Here is a 21,454-nt window from a genome sequence, read left to right as displayed (position 1 = left end):
CTCTTTGTTCAACTGTGTCTTTCACTCTTATATTTGTTGCATAGAAACACAACATGACGCACTGTTTCCAAACTGCCACACTCACACTGAACTGACTGAAGGCCTTCACAGTAAGATGCATCAGCGCCACCTGCTGGTCACAGTCAGGACTGTGTGAACACTGAATCTGACTCTCGGACCGCAAGTCTGTTTCCGCCATTAATCTACAGCCTGTTACTGACACAGTCTGTGTGAATCTGTATCTCTCTAATAAACAGTCTGTGTCAAGATTATGATAGTGTGTGTGTGTGTGTGTGTGTGTGTACGTACATGCAAACATAAATTAATAAACAATTCAAAGAACACGTGAACAGAGATTTAAAAATTGTTTCCGTTACAAAAACTCATAAAGTTTCCTTTGGAATGGTTTGTATTGACTCTGACGTCAACATTAAATGTCGTTCCTGCTGCCCAATCACAACGCCGTCTCCTCCGTCCGCGCCTCTCTCATTGGTTAACAGGAGGTGGTTTGTATTTGAAGGTCGGGTGCTGATTGGCTATCAGTGTTAGGAAGAGCCGGTTTAAACCGGGGGGCGGGAGTGAATTCAGTTTGAACGGCAGCTAACGGAGAGCTAACACACTGACACACGGAGAGTCCCGCAGGTAAACGCTTCACCTGTTTCACTCACCTCGACGTGTTTGTTGTTTGTTTACTTGTTGGTGTTTATTTGGGCTCTAAATAACAAACAGGCTAACGGCGGAACTAATCTCCGTTAGCCGGCTCAGCTAATGCTAACTATCGTTATGACTGTGTGTGTGTGTGTGTGTGTGTGTGTGTGTGTGTGTGTGTGTGTGTGTGTATACAGGCTAACTATCGTTAGCATGAAGCTAAAAGACCACCGGAGCAAAACAAGCTTCTGTTAACGACCGTACGGTTACCGGACCGTTAACAGCGGACTGTGTGTCTCAGTTTAACCGGTGAATATTCTTCAGTGTTACATTTAGTTACGTTACTGTTAGCTAACGTGGAGCTGCTGTTGGCCAACGACAACACCGAGTTTATCTGCTGTCTGTCTGCCTATCTCAAAGTCTGTCTGTCTGTCTGTCTGTCTGTCTGTCTGACCTTGTCTGTCTGTGTCTGTCTGTCTGTCTGTCTGACTCTGTCTGTCTGTCTGACCTTGTCTGTCTGTGTCTGTCTGTCTGTCTGACCGTCTGTCTGTCTGTCTCCAGCAGTATCATGGCCTCCTCCCAGAACATGGACCCTTCAGCAGCAGCAGCTTCATCCACAGCTGCTCTGAAGGGAAGCGAGAGCAGCGGCAGCACGGCCAGAAGCTCCGTCTCTAAACGGTGAGACTCAACACTGGTTAACTTTAGACTGGATAACTTTAGACAGGTTAACACTGGTTAACTTTAGACTGGATAACTTTAGACAGGTTAACACTGGTTAACTTTAGATTGGTTAACACTGGTTAACTTTAGACTGGTTAACACTGGTTAACTTTAGATTGGTTAACACTGGTTAACTTTAGACTGGTTAACACTGGTTAACTTTAGACTGGATAACTTTAGACAGGTTAACACTGGTTAACTTTAGATTGGTTAACACTGGTTAACTTTAGACTGGTTAACACTGGTTAACTTTAGACTGGATAACTTTAGACAGGTTAACACTGGTTAACTTTAGATTGGTTAACACTGGTTAACTTTAGACTGGTTAACACTGGTTAACTTTAGACTGGATAACTTTAGACAGGTTAACACTGGTTAATTTTAGACTGGATAACTTTAGACAGGTTAACACTGGTTAACTTTAGATTGGTTAACACTGGTTAACTTTAGACTGGTTAACACTGGTTAACTTTAGATTGGTTAACACTGGTTAACTTTAGATTGGTTAACACTGGTTAACTTTAGACTGGATAACTTTAGACAGGTTAACACTGGTTAACTTTAGATTGGTTAACACTGGTTAACTTTAGATTGGTTAACACTGGTTAACTTTAGACTGGTTAACACTGGTTAACTTTTGACTGTTAACTTTAGACAGGTTAACTTTAGACTGGTTAACACTGGTTAACTTTAGATTGGTTAACACTGGTTAACTTTAGACTGGATAACTTTAGACAGGTTAACACTGGTTAACTTTAGATTGGTTAACACTGGTTAACTTTAGACTGGTTAACACTGGTTAACTTTTGACTGTTAACTTTAGACTGGATAACTTTAGACAGGTTAACACTGGTTAACTTTAGACTGGATAACTTTAGACAGGTTAACACTGGTTAACTTTAGATTGGTTAACACTGGTTAACTTTAGATTGGTTAACACTGGTTAACTTTAGACTGGTTAACACTGGTTAACTTTAGATTGGTTAACACTGGTTAACTTTAGACTGGTTAACACTGGTTAACTTTAGATTGGTTAACACTGGTTAACTTTAGACTGGATAACTTTAGACAGGTTAACACTGGTTAACTTTAGATTGGTTAACACTGGTTAACTTTAGATTGGTTAACACTGGTTAACTTTAGACTGGTTAACACTGGTTAACTTTTGACTGTTAACTTTAGACAGGTTAACTTTAGACTGGTTAACACTGGTTACAGGGCTTGACGCTAACTTTTTTCCCAAGGAGCACATGTGCTCCTAAGTTGAAAAAGTAAGGAGCGCACAAAGAACTTTCGGGGCACAATGTAAATTGATCAAATAATGTGTTTTCCGTAATAAACGTGATGCAAATAGACATTTACAAGCAAAATTATTGAATGAATTTGTATACAAAATGTACAGAAAGGTAAAATCATCAAGTTTTGAAGAAGTATTGCAATTTAATTTTGTCTTTAATGTTATTATCTAATATATATATTATCTTTGCAATATGATTATCTTTATATAATGTTATTACTATCCTAAAGCATTCTCCAGGTCCTCTGAAACTCTGCAGGACTTATTTCCACCCTGCCCAGCAGCGGTACCGTGGCGAACGGTCCCTAACTGCGGGGAGAACGGAGCAGGCCTCCCCGGAGGTCCGCCGCTTTTCCCGGTCCATCTCCTCCACACTTTGACTTATTTCCACGCTGCCAGCAGTGGGACTTAACGGCTGGGCTCCACCGGCTGCAAACGTAAGCGTCACGTCAGCCTAGCGTCGCGGCGTATTCATTTGGGCTCCACTGACTGCGTATGGAAGCGACACGTAGAGAAGCCAGCGGGGTTGTTTACCGTTTGCCGAGCCGAGAGGCTGCATGTAGACTGAAAGAAAAAAGCATTTTCCACCTAAGTTATTACATATATTTGAGTTATCTACAAGTTTACTGTACTGTTTGTCATCTACTCGCTTTCAAATGTCCGCCACGGACATTAACACAATGTCACGGATAAACATGGGTAAATGCAGGAAAAAAAATCATCACATATCACGGGGGGCGAGCTGCTACGGGACTCGCGCTACAGACGTGTCGTGCCGCTGACGTGCCCGGTGGAGCCCGGCTGTTATATTCATTGTGCCGACAGTGGTCTTGGAAAACCGCCCATAACGCCAGGGCCTGGCCTGCCTGCGAAGCGCAGCGCACTGAAATTCTCCCGCAGGCCAGAGCACTTCCGTTCACAGCAGACGCGCATTTCTCCACGCTGGTCGACAAGCGGTTCTGCTCCCAGGTGTTGTCTCCGTCACATTTGGGGCTGTTTTTCCATCATGGGTAACTACCCAGCTTGACACATTTGCTCGAGGCTCGCGCAGAAAATAGACCAGACGCTGAAATGATTGCTGCAGGGCTGGCGGCGGAGCTGCGCGGCGCGGCCGGTGTGGATGACACAATCGGTTAACATGGGCGCTTCACTTCTTGGCGCTTCGAGGCTATTCGCGGCGCTTCTGCGGGCGGTATGGCTCTTAACCATGTCACACGGGGAAGAGAGAAGAGGGAAGGCGGCTGGAGTTCCTCCGACATTTGCGGTTAGATTATCATATTTTTTTTATTGACAAAAATATAGGCTGCTTCGGCTGATTTTTTTTTTTTTTTTTTTTTTTTTTTTTTTGTTAATGCGCACATGTGCCCCTAAATATTTTTTATAGTTCGCACACACCTATTTTTAGTCGCAAATGCGAGTGAAACGCTTGCACTGTCGAGCCCTGGGTTAACTTTAGATTGGTTAACACTGGTTAACTTTAGACTGGTTAACACTAGTTATCCTTAGACTGGTTAACTTTAGACTGGTTAACACCAGTTAACCTTAGACTAGTTAACTTTAGACTGGTTAACTTTAGACTGGTTAACACTGGTTAATGTTAGACTGGTTAACACTAGTTATCCTTAGACTGGTTAACTTTAGACTGGTTAACACTAGTTAACTTTAGACTGGTTAACACCAGTTAACTTTAGACTGGTTAACTTTAGACTGGTTAACACTAGTTAACTTTAGACTGGTTAACTTTAAACTGGTTGACACTGGTTAACTTTAGACTGGTTAACACTCGTTAACTTTAGACTGGTCAACACTAGTTAACTTTAGACTGGTTAGGGTAGTTAACTTTAGACTGGTTGACACTGGTTAACTTTAAACTGGTCAACACTAGTTAACTTTAGACTGGTTACTTTTAGACTGTTTAACCTTAGGCTGGTTAACACTAGTTCACTTTAGACTGGTTAGGGTTAGGGTAGTTAACTTTAGACTGGTTGACACTGGTTAACTTTAGACTGGTTGACACTGGTTAACTTTAGACTGGTTAACACTAGTTAACTTTAGACTGGTTAACACTGATTAACTGCAGACTGGTTAACACACATGAACGTTAGATTGATTATTGACTGTGTGTCAACAGGAAGAGACACTTGTCCCTCAGGTGTGTCCCCTGGTGGACAGACGAGACTCATGACAGATGACATCATAATGTTATCACACTTTCATGGGATCAGGGCCCTATTTCAGAAAGCAGGATCAGTGAAACTCTGAGTTTGTTCAGCCTGAGATGAAACCCTGAGACAGTTACTATGGCAACATACTCTGACGTTATTCTGCTGAGTCACAGGTTTGTTTCATCTGCCTCTGGCTCTGAAAAGACTTTGGTCCATTTTTGTGGTTTTCCCTGGACATAAATCACAAGGATCATCAAACGAAACTGCGGGGCATCGGTGGCCTAGTGGATGGAGCGGACGCCTCATGTGCAGGGATTTAGTCCTTGTTGCAGCGGCCATGGGTTCAAACCCAGGCTGCAGTCCTTAGCTGCATGTTGCCCCCTCCAGTCTGTTTGATAGCTTTGTGTTTGATGTTGAGTTTGTGCCCAGTGTGTTTGGGCTCCATCAGATTACAGCTGAATAAATTATTTTCAAATATATGAACACTGTTAAGATAGAAACATGTTTCTGTATGTTAGACACATGACCTCATCACATGACATCACATCACTTCACATATGAACACGCTCTGCAGGCTGTTCTCATCACACCTCTCTCTGTTCAGCTGATGGAGCACATTGATTTTTCATGTCTTCAAATCTCTGATTCAGCTTTGGATGAAATCAGTGGCTCTGCTTTTAACTCCACTTCCTGTCTCTGAGAATCACGTTATCTGCACTCTATTGATGATGTCTGTTGGTGCTCACTGTGAACCAGCTTCCCTCAGGCTCAAGTCAGCTCAGAGATCAAGATCAGTCAGCTCAGAGATCAGGATCAGTCAGCTCAGAGATCAGGATCAGTCAGCTCAGAGATCAGGATCAGAGTTTGTTGAGCCTGCTTTCTGAGATAGGGCCCTGGGGATGGTTAGATCCCTGCCTCCTTTTGTCCACATGCCCAAGTGTCCATGAACAACACAACAAAGCCAGCTCATTAACACTCACTGTACTGTCTCACCTATGAGAGGACAGATAGACAGGTGTATGTGAAGGTGTGTTCAGGTGCAGCTGTGGATCAGTAACCTGTCTCTGTCTCTGTGTGTGTCTGCAGGCTGCAGCAGGAGCTCATGACTCTGATGGTGAGCTCACATCTCATATTACACATGACATCACCTGTCTGTGTGTCTGTCTGTCTGTCTCTGTCTCTGTCTCTGTGTTGGTGATGACGTCACCTGACCTGTTTCTCTGTCTCTGTCTCCTGATGATGCAGATGTCAGGTGATAAGGGGATCTCAGCATTTCCAGAATCAGATAATCTCTTTAAATGGATTGGGACCATCGACGGAGCTCAGGGGACAGTACGTATACGCGCGCGCACACACACACACACACACACACACACACGTTTAACCTGCCATCAGTAAGAGGCTAAACACCTTTACCTTGTCCAGTTGCAGGCTACACACTGTTGGCTTGTTTATTTAGAGGCTACACACCATTGGCTTGTTTATTTAGAGGCTACACACCATTGGCTTGTTTATTTAGAGGCTACACACCGTTAGCTTGTTTATTTAGAGGCTATACACCGTTAACTTGTTTATTTAGAGGCTATACACTGTTGGCTTGTTTATTTAGAGGCTATACACTGTTGGCTTGTTTATTTAGAGGCTACACACCGTTGGCTTGTTTATTTAGAGGCTATACACTGTTGGCTTGTTTATTTAGAGGCTACACACCGTTGGCTTGTTTATTTAGAGGCTACACACCGTTGGCTTGTTTATTTACAGGCTACACACCGTTGGCTTGTTTATTTAGAGGCTACACACCGTTGGCTTGTTTATTTAGAGGCTACACACCGTTGGCTTGTTTATTTAGAGGCTATACACTGTTGGCTTGTTTATTTAGAGGCTATACACTGTTAGCTTGTTTATTTAGAGGCTACACACCGTTAGGTTGTTTATTTAGAGGCTATACACCGTTGGCTTGTTTATTTAGAGGCTACACACCGTTGGCTTGTTTATTTAGAGGCTATACACCGTTGGCTTGTTTATTTAGAGGCTATACACCGTTGGCTTGTTTATTTAGAGGCTACACACCGTTGGCTTGTTTTGTTAGAGGCTACACGCCGTTAACTTGTTTATTTAGAGGCTACACACCATTAGCTTGTTTATTTAGAGGCTACTCACCTTTAGCTTGTTTATTTAGAGGCTACACACTATTAGCTTGTTTATTTAGAGGCTACTCACCTTTAGCTTGTTCAAATTTAAGGCTACATACCGTTTGTTTAGTTGGAGGCTGCACGGCGTTAGCTTGTTTGGTTAGAGGATACACACCGTTAGCTTGTTTAGTTAGAAGCTAGACACCAAAGGCTACATACACATGCTATATCTTGTTTTTTTCAGGACAATCTGGGCTAACCAGATTTGCCATCATTTCATGTCCTTCTATGTGCGTGTATTTTATATTAATTTTTATATCAATGAAAAAAATAAATCTGTGATTAAATTCTTACGTTTTTACATGTATCTCACCATAGCAAGTTGGAAGTTGACATATTCTGCCATATATGAAGAGGGGAGACTCTCTGGAATCTGGCAATATAAGAACCATGATGCTGGGACATTCTGTCACTTCACAGCTGTTCACAACATGTGGTTTGTGCCAGGCGGACATGATTGCCAGTATTTTTTCATTATTGCAAGAAATTCCATTGACTCATTCACAAGTCAAAAATGTGTTTTATCTGAAAGAAACATGCAATATTTACATCTAAGATCATAGAAAAATAGTAATAACATTATTCCTCACTATATGAAGTGACTGATAACAAGATCTGTATAATGGATAGTAAAGAAATTCGTCAGGTTTTTATTTTGTAGACAATTGATCTGGATTTATAGCGTGATTTGATGACAGAACAATGATGTGTGGCATCATTGGAAAGCTCTGGTCCTGCGCTTTCATGTGATATGCGTGGCATTTCTGTGTGAGCCTGTATGTGCAAGTAATCCATCCAAGAGTAATGTGTGTGCAAAGCTGTATGAAAGCTGTTATACATAATTTTAGTGTAAATTTATCTCTTTTTTTTTTTTCGCTGTGAAAACTTTGGACTACCGACAAGTGGTCGGTCTTGTCGGAAAGCTACAATTCCGCTGTTTTACGTTCTTGCTATGACGAACGGTCGTGGAGAAAATCCATAGAGAAGAACAGGTGTGAATTTGGACGCACTATACATCATTAGGGCCCATAGGTTTAAAGGCTACACACCGTTAGCTTGTTGGTTGGAGGCTACCCACTGTTAGCTTGTTGAAGACGTTTCTCCCAAAGTTTGATGGATTCAGATGAGCTGACCTGGTGAACCAGAAACTTCCTCACCCTGCAGAGTCCTAACGTGTGGACACATGTCCTGTCCTCTTATTTATGTTCCTGTTGTCTGTGAGGACTCAGTGTGTCAACATTGTCATGTGACGTCCATGCTAACTGCTAACACCACGCTTCAACTGACTGATAATGAACTGAACCATTTGTTGGTGAGACACCAAGTGTCCCCTCTGTCTGTCTGTCTGTCTGTCTGTCTGTCTGTCTGTCTCTGACCTGTCTCTGTCTCCTGTCTGTCTCTCAGGTGTACGAGGGTCTCAGGTACAGGTTGTCTCTTGAGTTTCCAGCTGGTTACCCGTATCAGGCGCCTCGAGTGAAGTTCATCACTTCCTGTTTTCATCCCAACGTGGACGAACAAGGTTTCATCTGTCTGGACATCCTGAAAGACAAATGGTCGGCGCTGTATGACGTCCGCTCCATCCTGCTGTCCATCCAGAGCCTGCTGGGAGGTAACCAGTGTCACCAGTGTAGCTCCAGGCTGAGCAGCAGCAGCGTGTTTGATGTGTTCAGGTGTTACTGACTAACTCTGACCTTCCAACCAAATATCTGACTGCCGCCGCCACCAGCTGAGGACGGAGACATCATGTCATCAAGCTGTCCCTCCGTCTCATTCTCATGAACATAATATCTCAAGAACACTTTGAGGGAATTTCTTTAAGTTTGACACAAACGTCCATTTTGACGCAGACATGAACTGATCAGAGTTTAGGGGTCAAAGGTCAGTGTGACCTCAAACCATGTTTTTGGTGTTCATTAAGGGTTTATTAAGTGTTCTTGAAGGGTTCATTATAGGCCTGTCACAGTAACAAATTTTGCTGGGCGATTAATTGCGTCAGAAATTATTGCGATAAGCGATAATATTGCGTAATATTGTGCTTTTAAGAGCATTTTCATTATTGTTTTAATTTTGCTGTTTTAGACCATTTTATAAACTTATATAATGATAATAAAGGCACAATTCAATTCAATTTTATTTATAAAGCCCAATATCACAAATCCCAATTTGCCTCACAGGGCTTTACAGCATACGACATCCCTCTGTCCTTATGACCCTCACAGCTGATCAGGAAAAACTCCCCAAAAAAACCCCTTTAACCATTTTAAAGAGAAATAAACAATTACTTAACAAAAATATTTAGGAATGCCAAAAAGAAAATTTAAATATCCCAAATAACACGTAAAAATATCAAAATAAATAAATAAATACAAAACAATAGACTGTCAGTCTCTCACTCTCAGGTGTGCAGTTAAGTTGGTCGTATTCGCTCTTTTTGTTGAGATGGTTTTAAAACAAAGCCAGCACACTGGCTCGTCCACATTACTGGGCTGCCCTCTGTCATTGGGTATAAATCCAAAACACTCCCACACAGGGGCCGTGGTGTTTGGTTTAGGAACAAGTTCCCTGTCTTTCTCTGTCGCTCAACTCTGTTTCTTCTCCGCCTCGTCTCCCCCTCACGAAGATGGTTCTCTGTGTGTGTGTGTGTGTGTGTGTGTGTGTGTGTGTGTGTGTGTGTGTCGATGACAAGAGCTTTCCCTCCGTTCATGAATGAACCAACTCACCTGGCTGCCAGACGATGCACGGCAGTGAACGCTCTTGTCGTCCAGTCTCTTTGGTGGAGGGAGACGAGGAAAACAAACAGGCATGAACATGGCAATTAATCGCAGCCGGAAAAGTTACCGTCTCGCTTTAAATTTACCGTGCAATTAACTGTCTTATCACATATCGCGACAGGCCTAGTTCATTAAGGGTTTGTTAAGGGTGGATGAGGTGTCGGTCGGGCATTTTTCAGGTGTGAAAACATGATATCAGAGGAGTGTGTAAATTCAGCTGACCAGTGACCTTTTGACCCCCCTCCCACTGTCTTGGACAATGTTCAGCCAGCCTCATCAGACAGTTGGCTGACATGGGAGGGTCGTTACCTTGATTCGGCTCACCTGGGGTTCCAGGTTATAAAAGCTGCCTCGTGTGTTCACTGGGTCTCTCTCTTCTTTCAGCTGACATCCACCAGGCATTGTTGATTTTTGGTTTGCACCTTACTCCACAGCACACCTGACACACACACCAATTCATGGCTTTCATGACTGACTTTGCTGACGTACACACTCCATTGATTATCTAAGTTAAATTTAGTCTAATAAATTCTGCTTGTTTTAAATAAACCTTTGGTGTGGACTCCCTAATTGTCACATTCACTGAGCCAGTTTGTGACACCTTTGTCAGGTCAGAGGTCAAAGGTCAGATAATCAGCCTTAGTTTGGACATGACAGCTTCAAACAGGGAGTGTTTGTCAGTCAGTACGTTTACATGGACAGTTTAATTCCACTTTCACTCGGAATGAAAGGCCATTCCGCTTAAAAGTGGTCATGTATGTCATGTAAACGGTCATTCCGATTGAAAATTAATCCGATTAAAGGGGGTGGTTTATTCTGTTTGTCATTCCAAATGAAAGAATATTGTGTGCATGTAAACATTCATTCCTCTTTAAGTTCATTCCGGTCTTTCTGCGCATGCTCGTTTCCTTGCCCTTCTGGTGCCATGACGTATACAGCGCGCATAGCAACGGGCTGAGATAGAGCAGTCGGACTCGTTGCACTCAGCGCTTTCCATTCTCCACAGCACGGTCTTCTATCTCCCTTCTTCAACCTTCTACCTCCCTTCTCCTCCTCAACAGACGAAGCATTAGCAGAACAAGGTTGTTGTCGTACTGCTGCTTCAAGAATATAAGCAAAACAAGCCTGAAAAAGGCACTAAGAACGGCGTCGTCAAGCATCTTGTTATCCAGAGCGAGGACTACAGTGTTTTCTACCAGTAAACATAAACACGTAACATCCGCCCCGCCCCCTATCCAATCAGAAACCTTCCCTGCCCCAAACCTTGCACAGACCCGAATAAAGGCGATTGAACTGATCTCCGTGTAAACCCTCATTCAGAATGAATATTTCCCATGTAAACTACCTGGAAAGGTCATTGGAAGGTTCTTTACCTCCCAGAGATCCTTAGTGATGACCGTGTCGCTCCGCAGACACATGTCAAGACTGTCAGAGGGACGAATCAGCTGACCGTTAGATTAACCCTTCAGTGTCACACTGAGCAGGCTGATGACCCTCTGTGTCCATGGAGGCTCTGCCCTCACTGCATGTCACCATCTCAGATCATAAATCAGATGGAGAGAATCGGCTGCGTGTAATGTCAGATTAAATATATCTCCAAAGTAACTTCAGTGTTTACAGCTTCTGTCTGTTTGTTTGTTTCAGAGCCAAACAACGAGAGTCCACTGAATACGACAGCTGCTCAACTCTGGGACGACCAGGAAGGTGAGAGGTCGCTGCGTTCGCTGACATTGCGTAGCCAAGCTGCCGCGTTTGGACATCGTGTCTTTATGCTGCTGCGTTCACTGACATCGCGTCTTAATGCTGCTGCGTTCGCTGACATTGCGTCCTAATGCTGCTGAGATCGTGTCTTTATGCTGCTGCGTTTGCTGACATTGCGTCCCAATGCTGCTGCGTTCGCTGACATCGCGTCTTAATGCTGCTGTGTTCACTAACGTTGCGTCCTAATGCTGCTGAGATCGCGTCTTTATGCTGCTGCGTTCACTGACATTGCGTCCTAATGCTGCTGAGATCGCGTCTTTATGCTGCTGCGTTCACTGACATTGCGTCTTAATGCTGCTGCGTTCACTGACATTGCGTCCTAATGCTGCTGCGTTCATTGACATCGTGTCTTTATGCTGCTGCGTTCATTGACATCGTGTCTTTATGCTGCTGCGTTCGCTGACAACGCGTCTTAATGCTGCTGTGTTCGCTGACATTGCGTCCTAATGCTGCTGCGTTCATTGACATCGTATCTTTATGCTGCTGCGTTCGCTGACAACGCGTCTTAATGCTGCTGTGTTCGCTGACATTGCGTCCTAATGCTCCTGCGTTCATTGACATCGTGTCTTTATGCTGCTGTGTTCGCTGACATCGCGTCCTAATGCTGCTGCGTTCATTGACATCGTATCTTTATGCTGCTGCGTTCGCTGACAACGCGTCTTAATGCTGCTGTGTTCGCTGACATTGCGTCCTAATGCTGCTGCGTTCATTGACATCGTGTCTTTATGCTGCTGCGTTCACTGACATTGCGTCCTAATGCTGCTGAGATCGCGTCTTTATGCTGCTGCGTTCACTGACATTGCGTCTTAATGCTGCTGCGTTCACTGACATTGCGTCCTAATGCTGCTGCGTTCATTGACATCGTGTCTTTATGCTGCTGCGTTCGCTGACATCGCGTCCTAATGCTGCTGCGTTCATTGACATCGTATCTTTATGCTGCTGCGTTCGCTGACAACGCGTCTTAATGCTGCTGTGTTCGCTGACATTGCGTCCTAATGCTGCTGCGTTCATTGACATCGTGTCTTTATGCTGCTGCGTTCGCTGACAACGCGTCTTAATGCTGCTGTGTTCGCTGACATTGCGTCCTAATGCTGCTGCGTTCATTGACATCGTGTCTTTATGCTGCTGTGTTCGCTGACATCGCGTCCTAATGCTGCTGCGTTCATTGACATCGTATCTTTATGCTGCTGCGTTCGCTGACAACGCGTCTTAATGCTGCTGTGTTCGCTGACATTGCGTCCTAATGCTGCTGCGTTCATTGACATCGTGTCTTAATGCTGCTGTGTTCGCTGACATTGTGTCCTAATGCTGCTGCGTTCATTGACATCGTGTCTTTATGCTGCTGCGTTCGCTGACAACGCGTCTTAATGCTGCTGTGTTCGCTGACATTGCGTCCTAATGCTGCTGCGTTCATTGACATCGTGTCTTTATGCTGCTGTGTTCGCTGACATCGCGTCCTAATGCTGCTGCGTTCATTGACATCGTATCTTTATGCTGCTGCGTTCGCTGACAACGCGTCTTAATGCTGCTGTGTTCGCTGACATTGCGTCCTAATGCTGCTGCGTTCATTGACATCGTGTCTTAATGCTGCTGTGTTCGCTGACATTGTGTCCTAATGCTGCTGCGTTCATTGACATCGTGTCTTTATGCTGCTGCGTTCGCTGACAACGCGTCTTAATGCTGCTGTGTTCGCTGACATTGCGTCCTAATGCTGCTGCGTTCATTGACATCGTGTCTTTATGCTGCTGCGTTCATTGACATCGTGTCTTTATGCTGCTGCGTTCACTGACATTGCGTCCTAATGCTGCTGAGATCGCGTCTTTATGCTGCTGCGTTCACTGACATTGCGTCCTAATGCTGCTGCGTTCATTGACATCGTGTCTTTATGCTGCTGCGTTCGCTGACAACGCGTCTTAATGCTGCTGTGTTCGCTGACATCGCGTCCTAATGCTGCTGCGTTCACTGACATTGCGTCCTAATGCTGCTGAGATCGCGTCTTTATGCTGCTGCGTTCACTGACATTGCGTCCTAATGCTGCTGCGTTCATTGACATCGTGTCTTTATGCTGCTGTGTTCGCTGACATCGCGTCCTAATGCTGCTGCGTTCATTGACATCGTATCTTTATGCTGCTGCGTTCGCTGACAACGCGTCTTAATGCTGCTGTGTTCGCTGACATTGCGTCCTAATGCTGCTGCGTTCATTGACATCGTGTCTTTATGCTGCTGTGTTCGCTGACATCGCGTCCTAATGCTGCTGCGTTCATTGACATCGTGTCTTTATGCTGCTGTGTTCGCTGACATCGCGTCCTAATGCTGCTGCGTTCATTGACATCGTATCTTTATGCTGCTGCGTTCGCTGACAACGCGTCTTAATGCTGCTGTGTTTGCTGACATTGCGTCCTAATGCTGCTGCGTTCATTGACATCGTGTCTTTATGCTGCTGTGTTCGCTGACATCGCGTCTTAATACTGCTGCGTTCGCTGACATTGCGTCCTAATGCTGCTGCGTTCGCTGACACTGTGTCACAATCTAACGATGGACATTTAATTAAAGTATGAATGTTGACACGTTCATCTGCTGCTCAAACCTGATTGGTCGATGCCGCTCTGATGAAATCCATCCTGGTGCCTCCTGACTGAGTTTATAGATCAGCTGTAGATCCCTGATGTAACTACGCAGTAATCACACACCGATAAGCTGATCTCCTTGGTGTGTCAGGGCCTTTTAGAGATGAGACAGGGACTGATGGGAGTTGTAGTTCTAACAGCTGTTTTGTCTCTTTCAGCCTTTAAAGCTCATCTTCATTCGACGTTCCAGAAGTGAAGCAGCGCCACCTTTTTATTCTCTGGACTGTCTGTCTGTTTGTCTTCTGTTTGTACAGTATTTTTATGTTTGTTCACTTCACTGCATCAATAAAGTTCTTAATTCAACACACAGACGGTGACTGACTCTTTATTGGACAGAAACAGGAAGCTGTTGTCACAGTACCATAGAAACACTCCCTGGATAATCTAACGATGATGATGTCATTTGTCCCAGCCGATTGTTCTTCTTCTCCGATTCTGTTGACTTACTGCGTTTCATCCCTGGTTTGACACGCCTTTAGAGCTCAGCCTCCAGCTGGTGATCAGCCGTGATCTCCGCCCTGCCCCACCTACTTTCCCTTCACTCTCCATGTGATGAAGCTGTTAATGAAACACCGAGAGCTGACAGGAAGTGAAACTGCTGTTTGAAATATTCTCGACGTTCAGAACTTGTAAAAGATTGAAATTTTGTATAACAATTTTATTTTTCATGTGGTGTAACGACCTCACGGCGCCTCTGAAGATGAACACAGATGGAAGACGTCGAGTCTCCAGGTGTTCATGTCACTGCTGTGAAAGAGAAACTTTGGAAAATAAAGGAACTCCCTGTGAACCGATTTGTCGATCAGCACAGATTCTGTTCCAGACTGTGGAGCAGTTCTTAAACTCAGCCGATCCTCCTGCTCACTGACTATGTTTACATGCACACCATATTCCTGTATTATTCAGAATATCCTCAATATTCCGGTTGTACACGAGTCATGTAAACACATGCATAACAGGTTATATTCCGATTGGAGAATATTCCGAATAACACCCCTGGCATATGCCTGTTTTAACCAGAATATTGTGACATGTATACGCCTTAATCGGAAAATGCCCCGTACCGGAATATTCAGTAACGTCTGCGCACGCTCGATTTGCAAGAAATCCTGGGTTGTCGGTGTTGTTATGGTTATGGCAAGCAGGGAGAACAGCAGAACTGGCTTCGTACCTTCATCCACAGACTGCGGGGGGCTCTGGCTGGCGTGAACGGCATAAGCTGGAAGGAAAGGTCCATACACTCGTTCGCCTTTTCTTCTCGCTCTCGTCTTTCATTGTTGAGGACAAAATGGATCAGCAGAGTGTTGTAGTTAAGTTGTGGTGCAAAAGCACAAGTAGGACAACACAGGGGTATGTGGGAACAAACATTACAGCCTCTGTTCATTGTAAACTCTTCTTCATTTCCGGCGGACCAGATGCCGATAGGCGTATCGCTCCCCCCCCCCCCCGCAGGTTGAGTGTTGCATTAAATCAGAGCATTTCTGGTGGGCCAGTAGCCTGGGGTCTTCAAAGGAATACGCCGAAACACGAGAATATGTCAGTTAACATATAAAGCAGCACATATAAACACCTTATTCGGAATATTACCTTAACCAGAATATTGACCTTAGTCACTGTGATGAGTCAGCCAGGCCAGCCCCCCATAATCTATACTTTGATCCATTTGTTGTAAATATTTGTCACATGTTAAAGAGGATATGAGGACATAATGTTTCTGCGTTAAAAGAACAACACGTACGAGTTAAATTAATGTTTTTATTTATTAATGGTAATCTAATCTGATCAATGGTTGTAGTAATCGAATGTGATCAATGGTTGTAATCTAATCTGATCAGATCAACAGTTGGATTAGTCTAATCTAAACTTCTATTAAACATTTATTATTCACACACAGTCATGAGTATCCTGTAATCTTGTCAGGTGTGTTTAATGCAGCTGAGTCAGGACTCCACCTCCTCCACCCTCTACCCGACACAGCCCCGTCCCCAGCACAGTGGCTGGCAGCAGGCTACCATCTTATTGCTGTTGCTGTTGGAGACTACCTCAACCTCCATCAGGTCTTCCAGGGTGTCGTCTGGTTCGTCCAGTTCAGCGCAAGCTTCAGCCCACGCTGGCTGGGTCGCCTCTACGGACCAGAAGGCAACAGGAACCTGCAAAGCACCGTCAAGATTTAACAAAACACAGCAGGACACTCCCCGAGCTACAGACACTCCCTCCAAATACAAGACACTCCCCGAGCTACAGACACTCCCTCCAAATACAAGACACTCCCCGAGCTACAGACACTCCCTCCAAATACAAGACACTCCCCGAGCTACAGACACTCCCTCCAAATACAAGACACTCCCCCAGGTACAAACACCCCCCCTAACTCTAACCCAAATCCCCAGGTACAAACAATCCTCCAGGTCCTACCTGGTTCTACCTTTAAACCAGTGTCTGGTCTGCAGGTGAAACCTTGTCATGTTCATTTTGATCTAAACAGGAAGTGTTCTCTGTCTGAGATTCATCTCACCCTCAGCTGCATCTCACTCAGCATGGTTTCCAGTCCTGCAATATGACTGGTCAGATCAGGGCTTGGCTCCTCCTCCAAGGTGAGCCACGGTGCCTGGACTGAAGCCACTCGAGCTGCCACCCCCACCACGCCATCAATACATCCTGGAGAAATAGAGGAGACAGAAAGGTGAGAGGTTTGAGGTCAGTAAAACATATTACAAACTATCATTATTAAGTTCTTGAGGGGTGTCTGTGACTCCTTAAAGAAGTTCCAGTGGTCTTCATTAAGGTTGTAGGGGTGGTCCTTGAGTGATTTGCTGCACTATGCACAATGAGGTTTAAGGGATCATTGAAATGAGATATCTTTGAGGACACTCGCGTTGTTTCTCCTGAACAAATTCCAGTGGTCTTCACTTTATTCTATTAGTCCTTGAGGAGATTCAAGTACTTAACGAAAGATTTTTCTAGGATTTTTTGCAGTAGTTCTTTGGGTCAATGAGGAACATGACTCTCTAAGGACAGGTACCGAGAATCGAAGTGTTCCAGGAATCTTGGAAGATGAGGTTATAGGTGTCAGGGAAAAGTGAAGAGACTGTGGAGTTCTTGTTAAGATTATTGAGGTCCTTACAAAGGGCCTTGAAAATATTCCATATTCGACAAACAACACTGGAAGGAGATTTATTTTTATTTCTATTAATATTGCTGTGCTGGTGTGTTTACCTGTCCTTTCCAAATAAAGATGCAATTTAAAAAAGGGAAGATATTCCATATTCTAAGGGTTCTTGAGGAGGTTCTAGAATTCCTTGAGGAGGTTCAAAGGAGAGAGTTTCTAAGAGTCTTTGTGAAGGATTTGGGGATTGCCAAGGAAGCTCCAGGACTTCTTGAGGAGCACACAGGTGTCCTCAAAAGGTTCTCAAGACCAGAGTTGGGTATAACACGTTACAAAGTAACGTGTTAGAGTACTTTGATTACTTTTTTTGACTGTAACATAAATAATTTCCCCTCGGGGATCAATAAAGTATTTCTGATTCTTATTCTGATTCTGATTTTGCAGTAACAGGTAACCTAACATGTTAGTTTGCTGTTTGAGTAATCAAATACTTGAGTACATTTTCAAACAAGACATCAGTTACTTCCGTTACTTTTAGAACGCTGGTCCTTCAGCTCCGAAACAGCAACGGCTGTCGTTTGGTTCTAATAACGGAGATAACGTTAAACCTGTCAGTCTGAAAGTCTGGAGCTTGTGGCTCGCTACGTGGAGAAGAAATGCTGCTGTTGTCTACGGGTGGAGTCTAAAAAAAGGTGGAGGAGGACTCTGTGACAGACAGGTCAGACTCAGGACTTGCATTATGCGTGGTTCACGTTACACGACTTTTCTGCCCGTTCTGAAAGTCACTATGTCACATTACACGATTGTGGAATCATAAAATCATGCCGTGACTTGGCCGACAGACATGACACACTACAAGATGGTACTCACCAATTATCCCCGGTCGTCTTTCACGACGTGTGATGTCATCGGGTTATTCTGGTCCTATATTTATATTATTATTATTATTTCAGTCACTGTGTCTGTTCATGTGCCACCGTACGTAAACATTAAAGCTACTGTATCCTCCACAACCAAGTTCCTACAAATATTTCAGAATAAAAGCCTATTTAGAAAATGGAGGGAATCTCTCAGCCGAGGTTATAAGGGGCTTTTAATTTGAAACAAGTGTTGAGTTTGAAATGACGGTGCGATATGTTAACTTTACAAAGACAATGGAGCGGATAAAAAGTAAATATATAAACACACAGAGGGATTAATAAATAACGGAGTGTCTATAATGTAGTTTGTTTCAAATGAAGCTGGGAGCCTCTGCAGTTGTGGTGAGTAAAAGCCCCGCCGCTATTTGTTAATGTTATTACTTTATGTCCGACCGTGAGGATGTACCATTGTTTGCTAGCTTGATGCTAATAACAGTAACATTAACTCAGCGGGTTGACAAAGTGCCTCTGCTGTTTCACACCATCATTTCCCCCTTTTACTGTGTGTGGTAACATCCCTAGAGGAAATATTAAAAACGCTGGGGTGTTGTTGTCATACAGTTGTCTACGGCAGCAGGTCGTTCTGTGTTTCTACTGGTCAAAGTGACGGCTGTGATGGGAGAACTGGATCTCAGTGAAGGGCAAGTGGTCCATAACTTTAATTTGGAGACAAAAAAACGTAGGCTTAGCGCCCTGTGGTCCATTGGCCAATAGGAAATGTAGAATACTCAAAAGTACTTTAAAAGTGCTTGAGTTACTTTACTCAGGGAGTAACGCAGTAAAGTAACTGGTTACTTTAAAAAAAAGTAACGCAATTAAGCACTTTGATTACTTTTAAAGTAACCCTTACCCAACTCTGCTCAAGACCCTTACGATAGTTCCAGGTTTCAGAGACTCTGACAGCAATTCAGTGGGTGGGAAGACAAGAAAGAAAGTAAGGAAGGAAGGTAAGAAAGACAGTTTCAAAGACAGGAGGCTGTGACACATGGCTCAACCAATCACAGAGCTTCCACAGACAGGAAGTTGAAGACATCAGCTGACCTGTGTTGACTAGGGAGCGTCTGTCATAGCGCTGGGTCAGAGGGAACTGTCCAATCAGACCGCAGGCCTTACGGAGGTCAGACAGGAAGCTCTCTAATGACGACAGGAAGAGAACCCACAAACGTTCTGATACCTGTCTGTCCTCCACACCTGTGAGGGCGGAGTCACCGTCTGAAAGCAGACGCACCAGACGCCGAGACAGACCTGCAGACAGAAAGACAGATGGGTGAGATACAGACAGACAAGTGTATGGACAGGTGTTTGGGTGGACAGGTCTTTGTACCGCTGCAGATTCGGTGTGCTAGCGCTCTTGTCTCGTCCATCTCATCTCGCAGGAAGCTGCAGTCCGCAGAGCTGCCGAGTGATGCTGCCAGCTGTTGGAAACAGGAAGTGACCCGACTGAGAGCCTCCTGAGCGCGCTCACACTCGACCTGCTGCCGCCGCCTCGCTGCCAGCTCGTCCACTGAACGACGCCACCGACTCATGATGTCATCACCCACCTGCCGGGGAGGACAGGTGAGGAGGGACATGTGAGGAGGACTGATCTTAATGCAGAGATGGTTCATGAAACACTTGTTAGCTCGTAATGAATCTTTGAGTCTACAGACATAACCAAACACCGACTTGACTGATAAAGAGACGCAGTCAACATGGCCGAACACCAACGCAGTTGACAGGTTCAAATCTGAAAAGAGCGGTTAGCGGTTCCAGAACAGCTGATTTGAGTTAGTTCAGTCAGCTCTGAGTATGTTCACTCTGAGTTAAGCCGACAATAAAAAGCCATCATCAATGGAGCGCCGACTCCACGATTCACCATGGCAACAGGTAAATAAAAGACAGCGCCTCCATTTTAATCCAGTGGATGTAGAGATATTAATGCATGTGTAGCAGACGGTGCACGTTTATCTTTAAAAGAAGAGCCTGAGTCAGAGCGAGGAAAGTGTCAATAAGTTAACCATAAAGTTAATAAAAATGTTTACTCATCATTTATCAGACTTACATTTCCTTAATGAAGATAAAGTGGTGGAATCTGACTGTGTGTCAGGCTGTAGATACATTACATTATATTAATAATATACAATAATATATTTGTTCAGATTTAATCTGATGGGGAAAAACACAGGAGGCAGAAGATTTAAAACATATAGGCTAGGCTATAGATCAAAGACATAAAGACATGACTGTAAACTCACAGTCTGACCCAGTAATAATATGTTTGGTGATTTGCACTTGAAAAGACGTTGAGGTTAAAATACAGTAGATTTGAAAATGTTGCACATCTATTTGTATCTTGACTCAACAGCATTCAGTGACTTTATTTCAGCTACAAATGTAGTAAATGTAAAGACAGTGAAATGCTGCACCATTGCTCACTCAGAAATATGAACATATAATCCCCAATATTAGGCTATAGGAATTATGTTCCATCAGTGCGACCAGTGACATCAGTGACAGAGATCATTAGTCATTGATACTACGTGTCTAAAGCTTCATACCCATTTTTAAAATGTAAATAATTAGACCTACACATTATGTGCAATAAACATTTGGGAGCTGCTCTGACAGACTGACAGTCTGATCCTTGTGCACAGTGTTATAAAAATAATAAATATAAAAAGGACAGAGGTTTGATTCTGAGCTGAGGGTGAATTCTCGCTGTGTAATATTTGAATGTAAAGACAAAAACTGATGTCCAAAGAAATGATTGATGTGCATAAATTCAGCAACTTAAGACAGTCCTGAGTAACAAACTAATATCCAGCAGGATTTAGACTGTGACAGATGGTAAATCTCCGCTAATGAATGCGCTTCCATACAAGCTTTGACACGGACTGAATGAATGAGGAAATGAAACAGCGTGTAAGAGGGAGGAGACAGAGAAACACTCAGGGTTTATTGAAGAAAACCTGTCAGCGAGCAGGTTATGTTCACAGAGTCTGTTACCATGGTGACTGACTCAGAGTTTCCCTCATCTCAGGGTTAACATACTCAGAGTTTTCACTAAACCCGCTTTCTGGAATACCCCTCTGATCTGTCAGCACTGTTTACATGTTAAAAAAGGAGTAGGAAGAAGTAAAACGTATTTAATCCTACCCCTCTACTGCCACCCCGTTTTAATCTTATATCATCCTATCCATGAGTCACATAATAAGCACATATATACATACAGACATAAATTCATTACAATACTCTGTGTGTCAACCTT

The 21,454-nt window shown here is 43.9% G+C and overlaps 2 protein-coding genes across 3 annotated transcripts; one reads left to right on the top strand and one right to left on the bottom strand.

The window, feature by feature from the left end:
* The first annotated feature begins 523 nt into the window (after positions 1-523).
* LOC117256351 (ubiquitin-conjugating enzyme E2 C) lies at positions 524-14,490 on the top strand. 2 transcript variants are annotated; one of them, XM_033625714.2, is made up of 7 exons: positions 524-642; positions 1,210-1,326; positions 5,917-5,944; positions 6,076-6,162; positions 8,427-8,631; positions 11,438-11,497; positions 14,340-14,490. In XM_033625714.2, exons 2-7 carry the CDS (start codon positions 1,217-1,219, stop codon positions 14,375-14,377), a joined length of 528 nt encoding a protein of 175 aa, XP_033481605.1. In that variant the 5' UTR covers positions 524-642; positions 1,210-1,216; the 3' UTR covers positions 14,378-14,490. The 2 variants fall into 2 exon arrangements, with proteins under 2 accessions (XP_033481605.1, XP_033481606.1); XM_033625715.2 differs by having other exon boundaries at positions 551-642; positions 1,213-1,326.
* Positions 14,491-15,922: 1,432 nt separating this feature from the next.
* On the bottom strand, positions 15,923-19,757 carry LOC117256860 (regulator of G-protein signaling 9-binding protein). Its single transcript, XM_078172084.1, has 4 exons — positions 19,532-19,757; positions 19,249-19,452; positions 16,697-16,839; positions 15,923-16,331 (listed from the first exon to the last, which is right to left on the bottom strand). The coding sequence occupies exons 1-4, from the start codon at positions 19,731-19,733 to the stop codon at positions 16,146-16,148; spliced, it is 735 nt and encodes a 244-aa protein (XP_078028210.1). The 5' UTR covers positions 19,734-19,757; the 3' UTR covers positions 15,923-16,145.
* Between the last annotated feature and the right edge of the window lie 1,697 nt (positions 19,758-21,454).

Source organism: Epinephelus lanceolatus, chromosome 1 (assembly GCF_041903045.1).
Source record: "Epinephelus lanceolatus isolate andai-2023 chromosome 1, ASM4190304v1, whole genome shotgun sequence".
In the NCBI taxonomy this organism is placed as follows: domain Eukaryota; kingdom Metazoa; phylum Chordata; class Actinopteri; order Perciformes; family Serranidae; genus Epinephelus; species Epinephelus lanceolatus.
Note: the sequence above shows the minus strand (reverse complement) of the source record. Positions and strands in the feature narration are given on the sequence as shown.

Bases quoted from the DNA above. Each gene is read 5' to 3' on its own strand.
- LOC117256351 (XM_033625714.2), top strand. From the start codon at position 1,217: ATGGCCTCCTCCCAGAACATGGACCCTTCAGCAGCAGCAGCTTCATCC. The intron at 1,327-5,916 runs GTGAGACTCAAC...GTGTGTCTGCAG, and splicing joins AGAAGCTCCGTCTCTAAACG to GCTGCAGCAGGAGCTCATGA. The intron at 6,163-8,426 runs GTACGTATACGC...TCTGTCTCTCAG, and splicing joins TCGACGGAGCTCAGGGGACA to GTGTACGAGGGTCTCAGGTA.
- LOC117256860 (XM_078172084.1), bottom strand. From the start codon at position 19,733: ATGAGTCGGTGGCGTCGTTCAGTGGACGAGCTGGCAGCGAGGCGGCGG. The intron at 19,453-19,531 runs GTACAAAGACCT...TTCTGTCTGCAG, and splicing joins AGCACACCGAATCTGCAGCG to GTCTGTCTCGGCGTCTGGTG. The intron at 16,332-16,696 runs GTGAGATGAATC...GGTGCTTTGCAG, and splicing joins TGAGTGAGATGCAGCTGAGG to GTTCCTGTTGCCTTCTGGTC.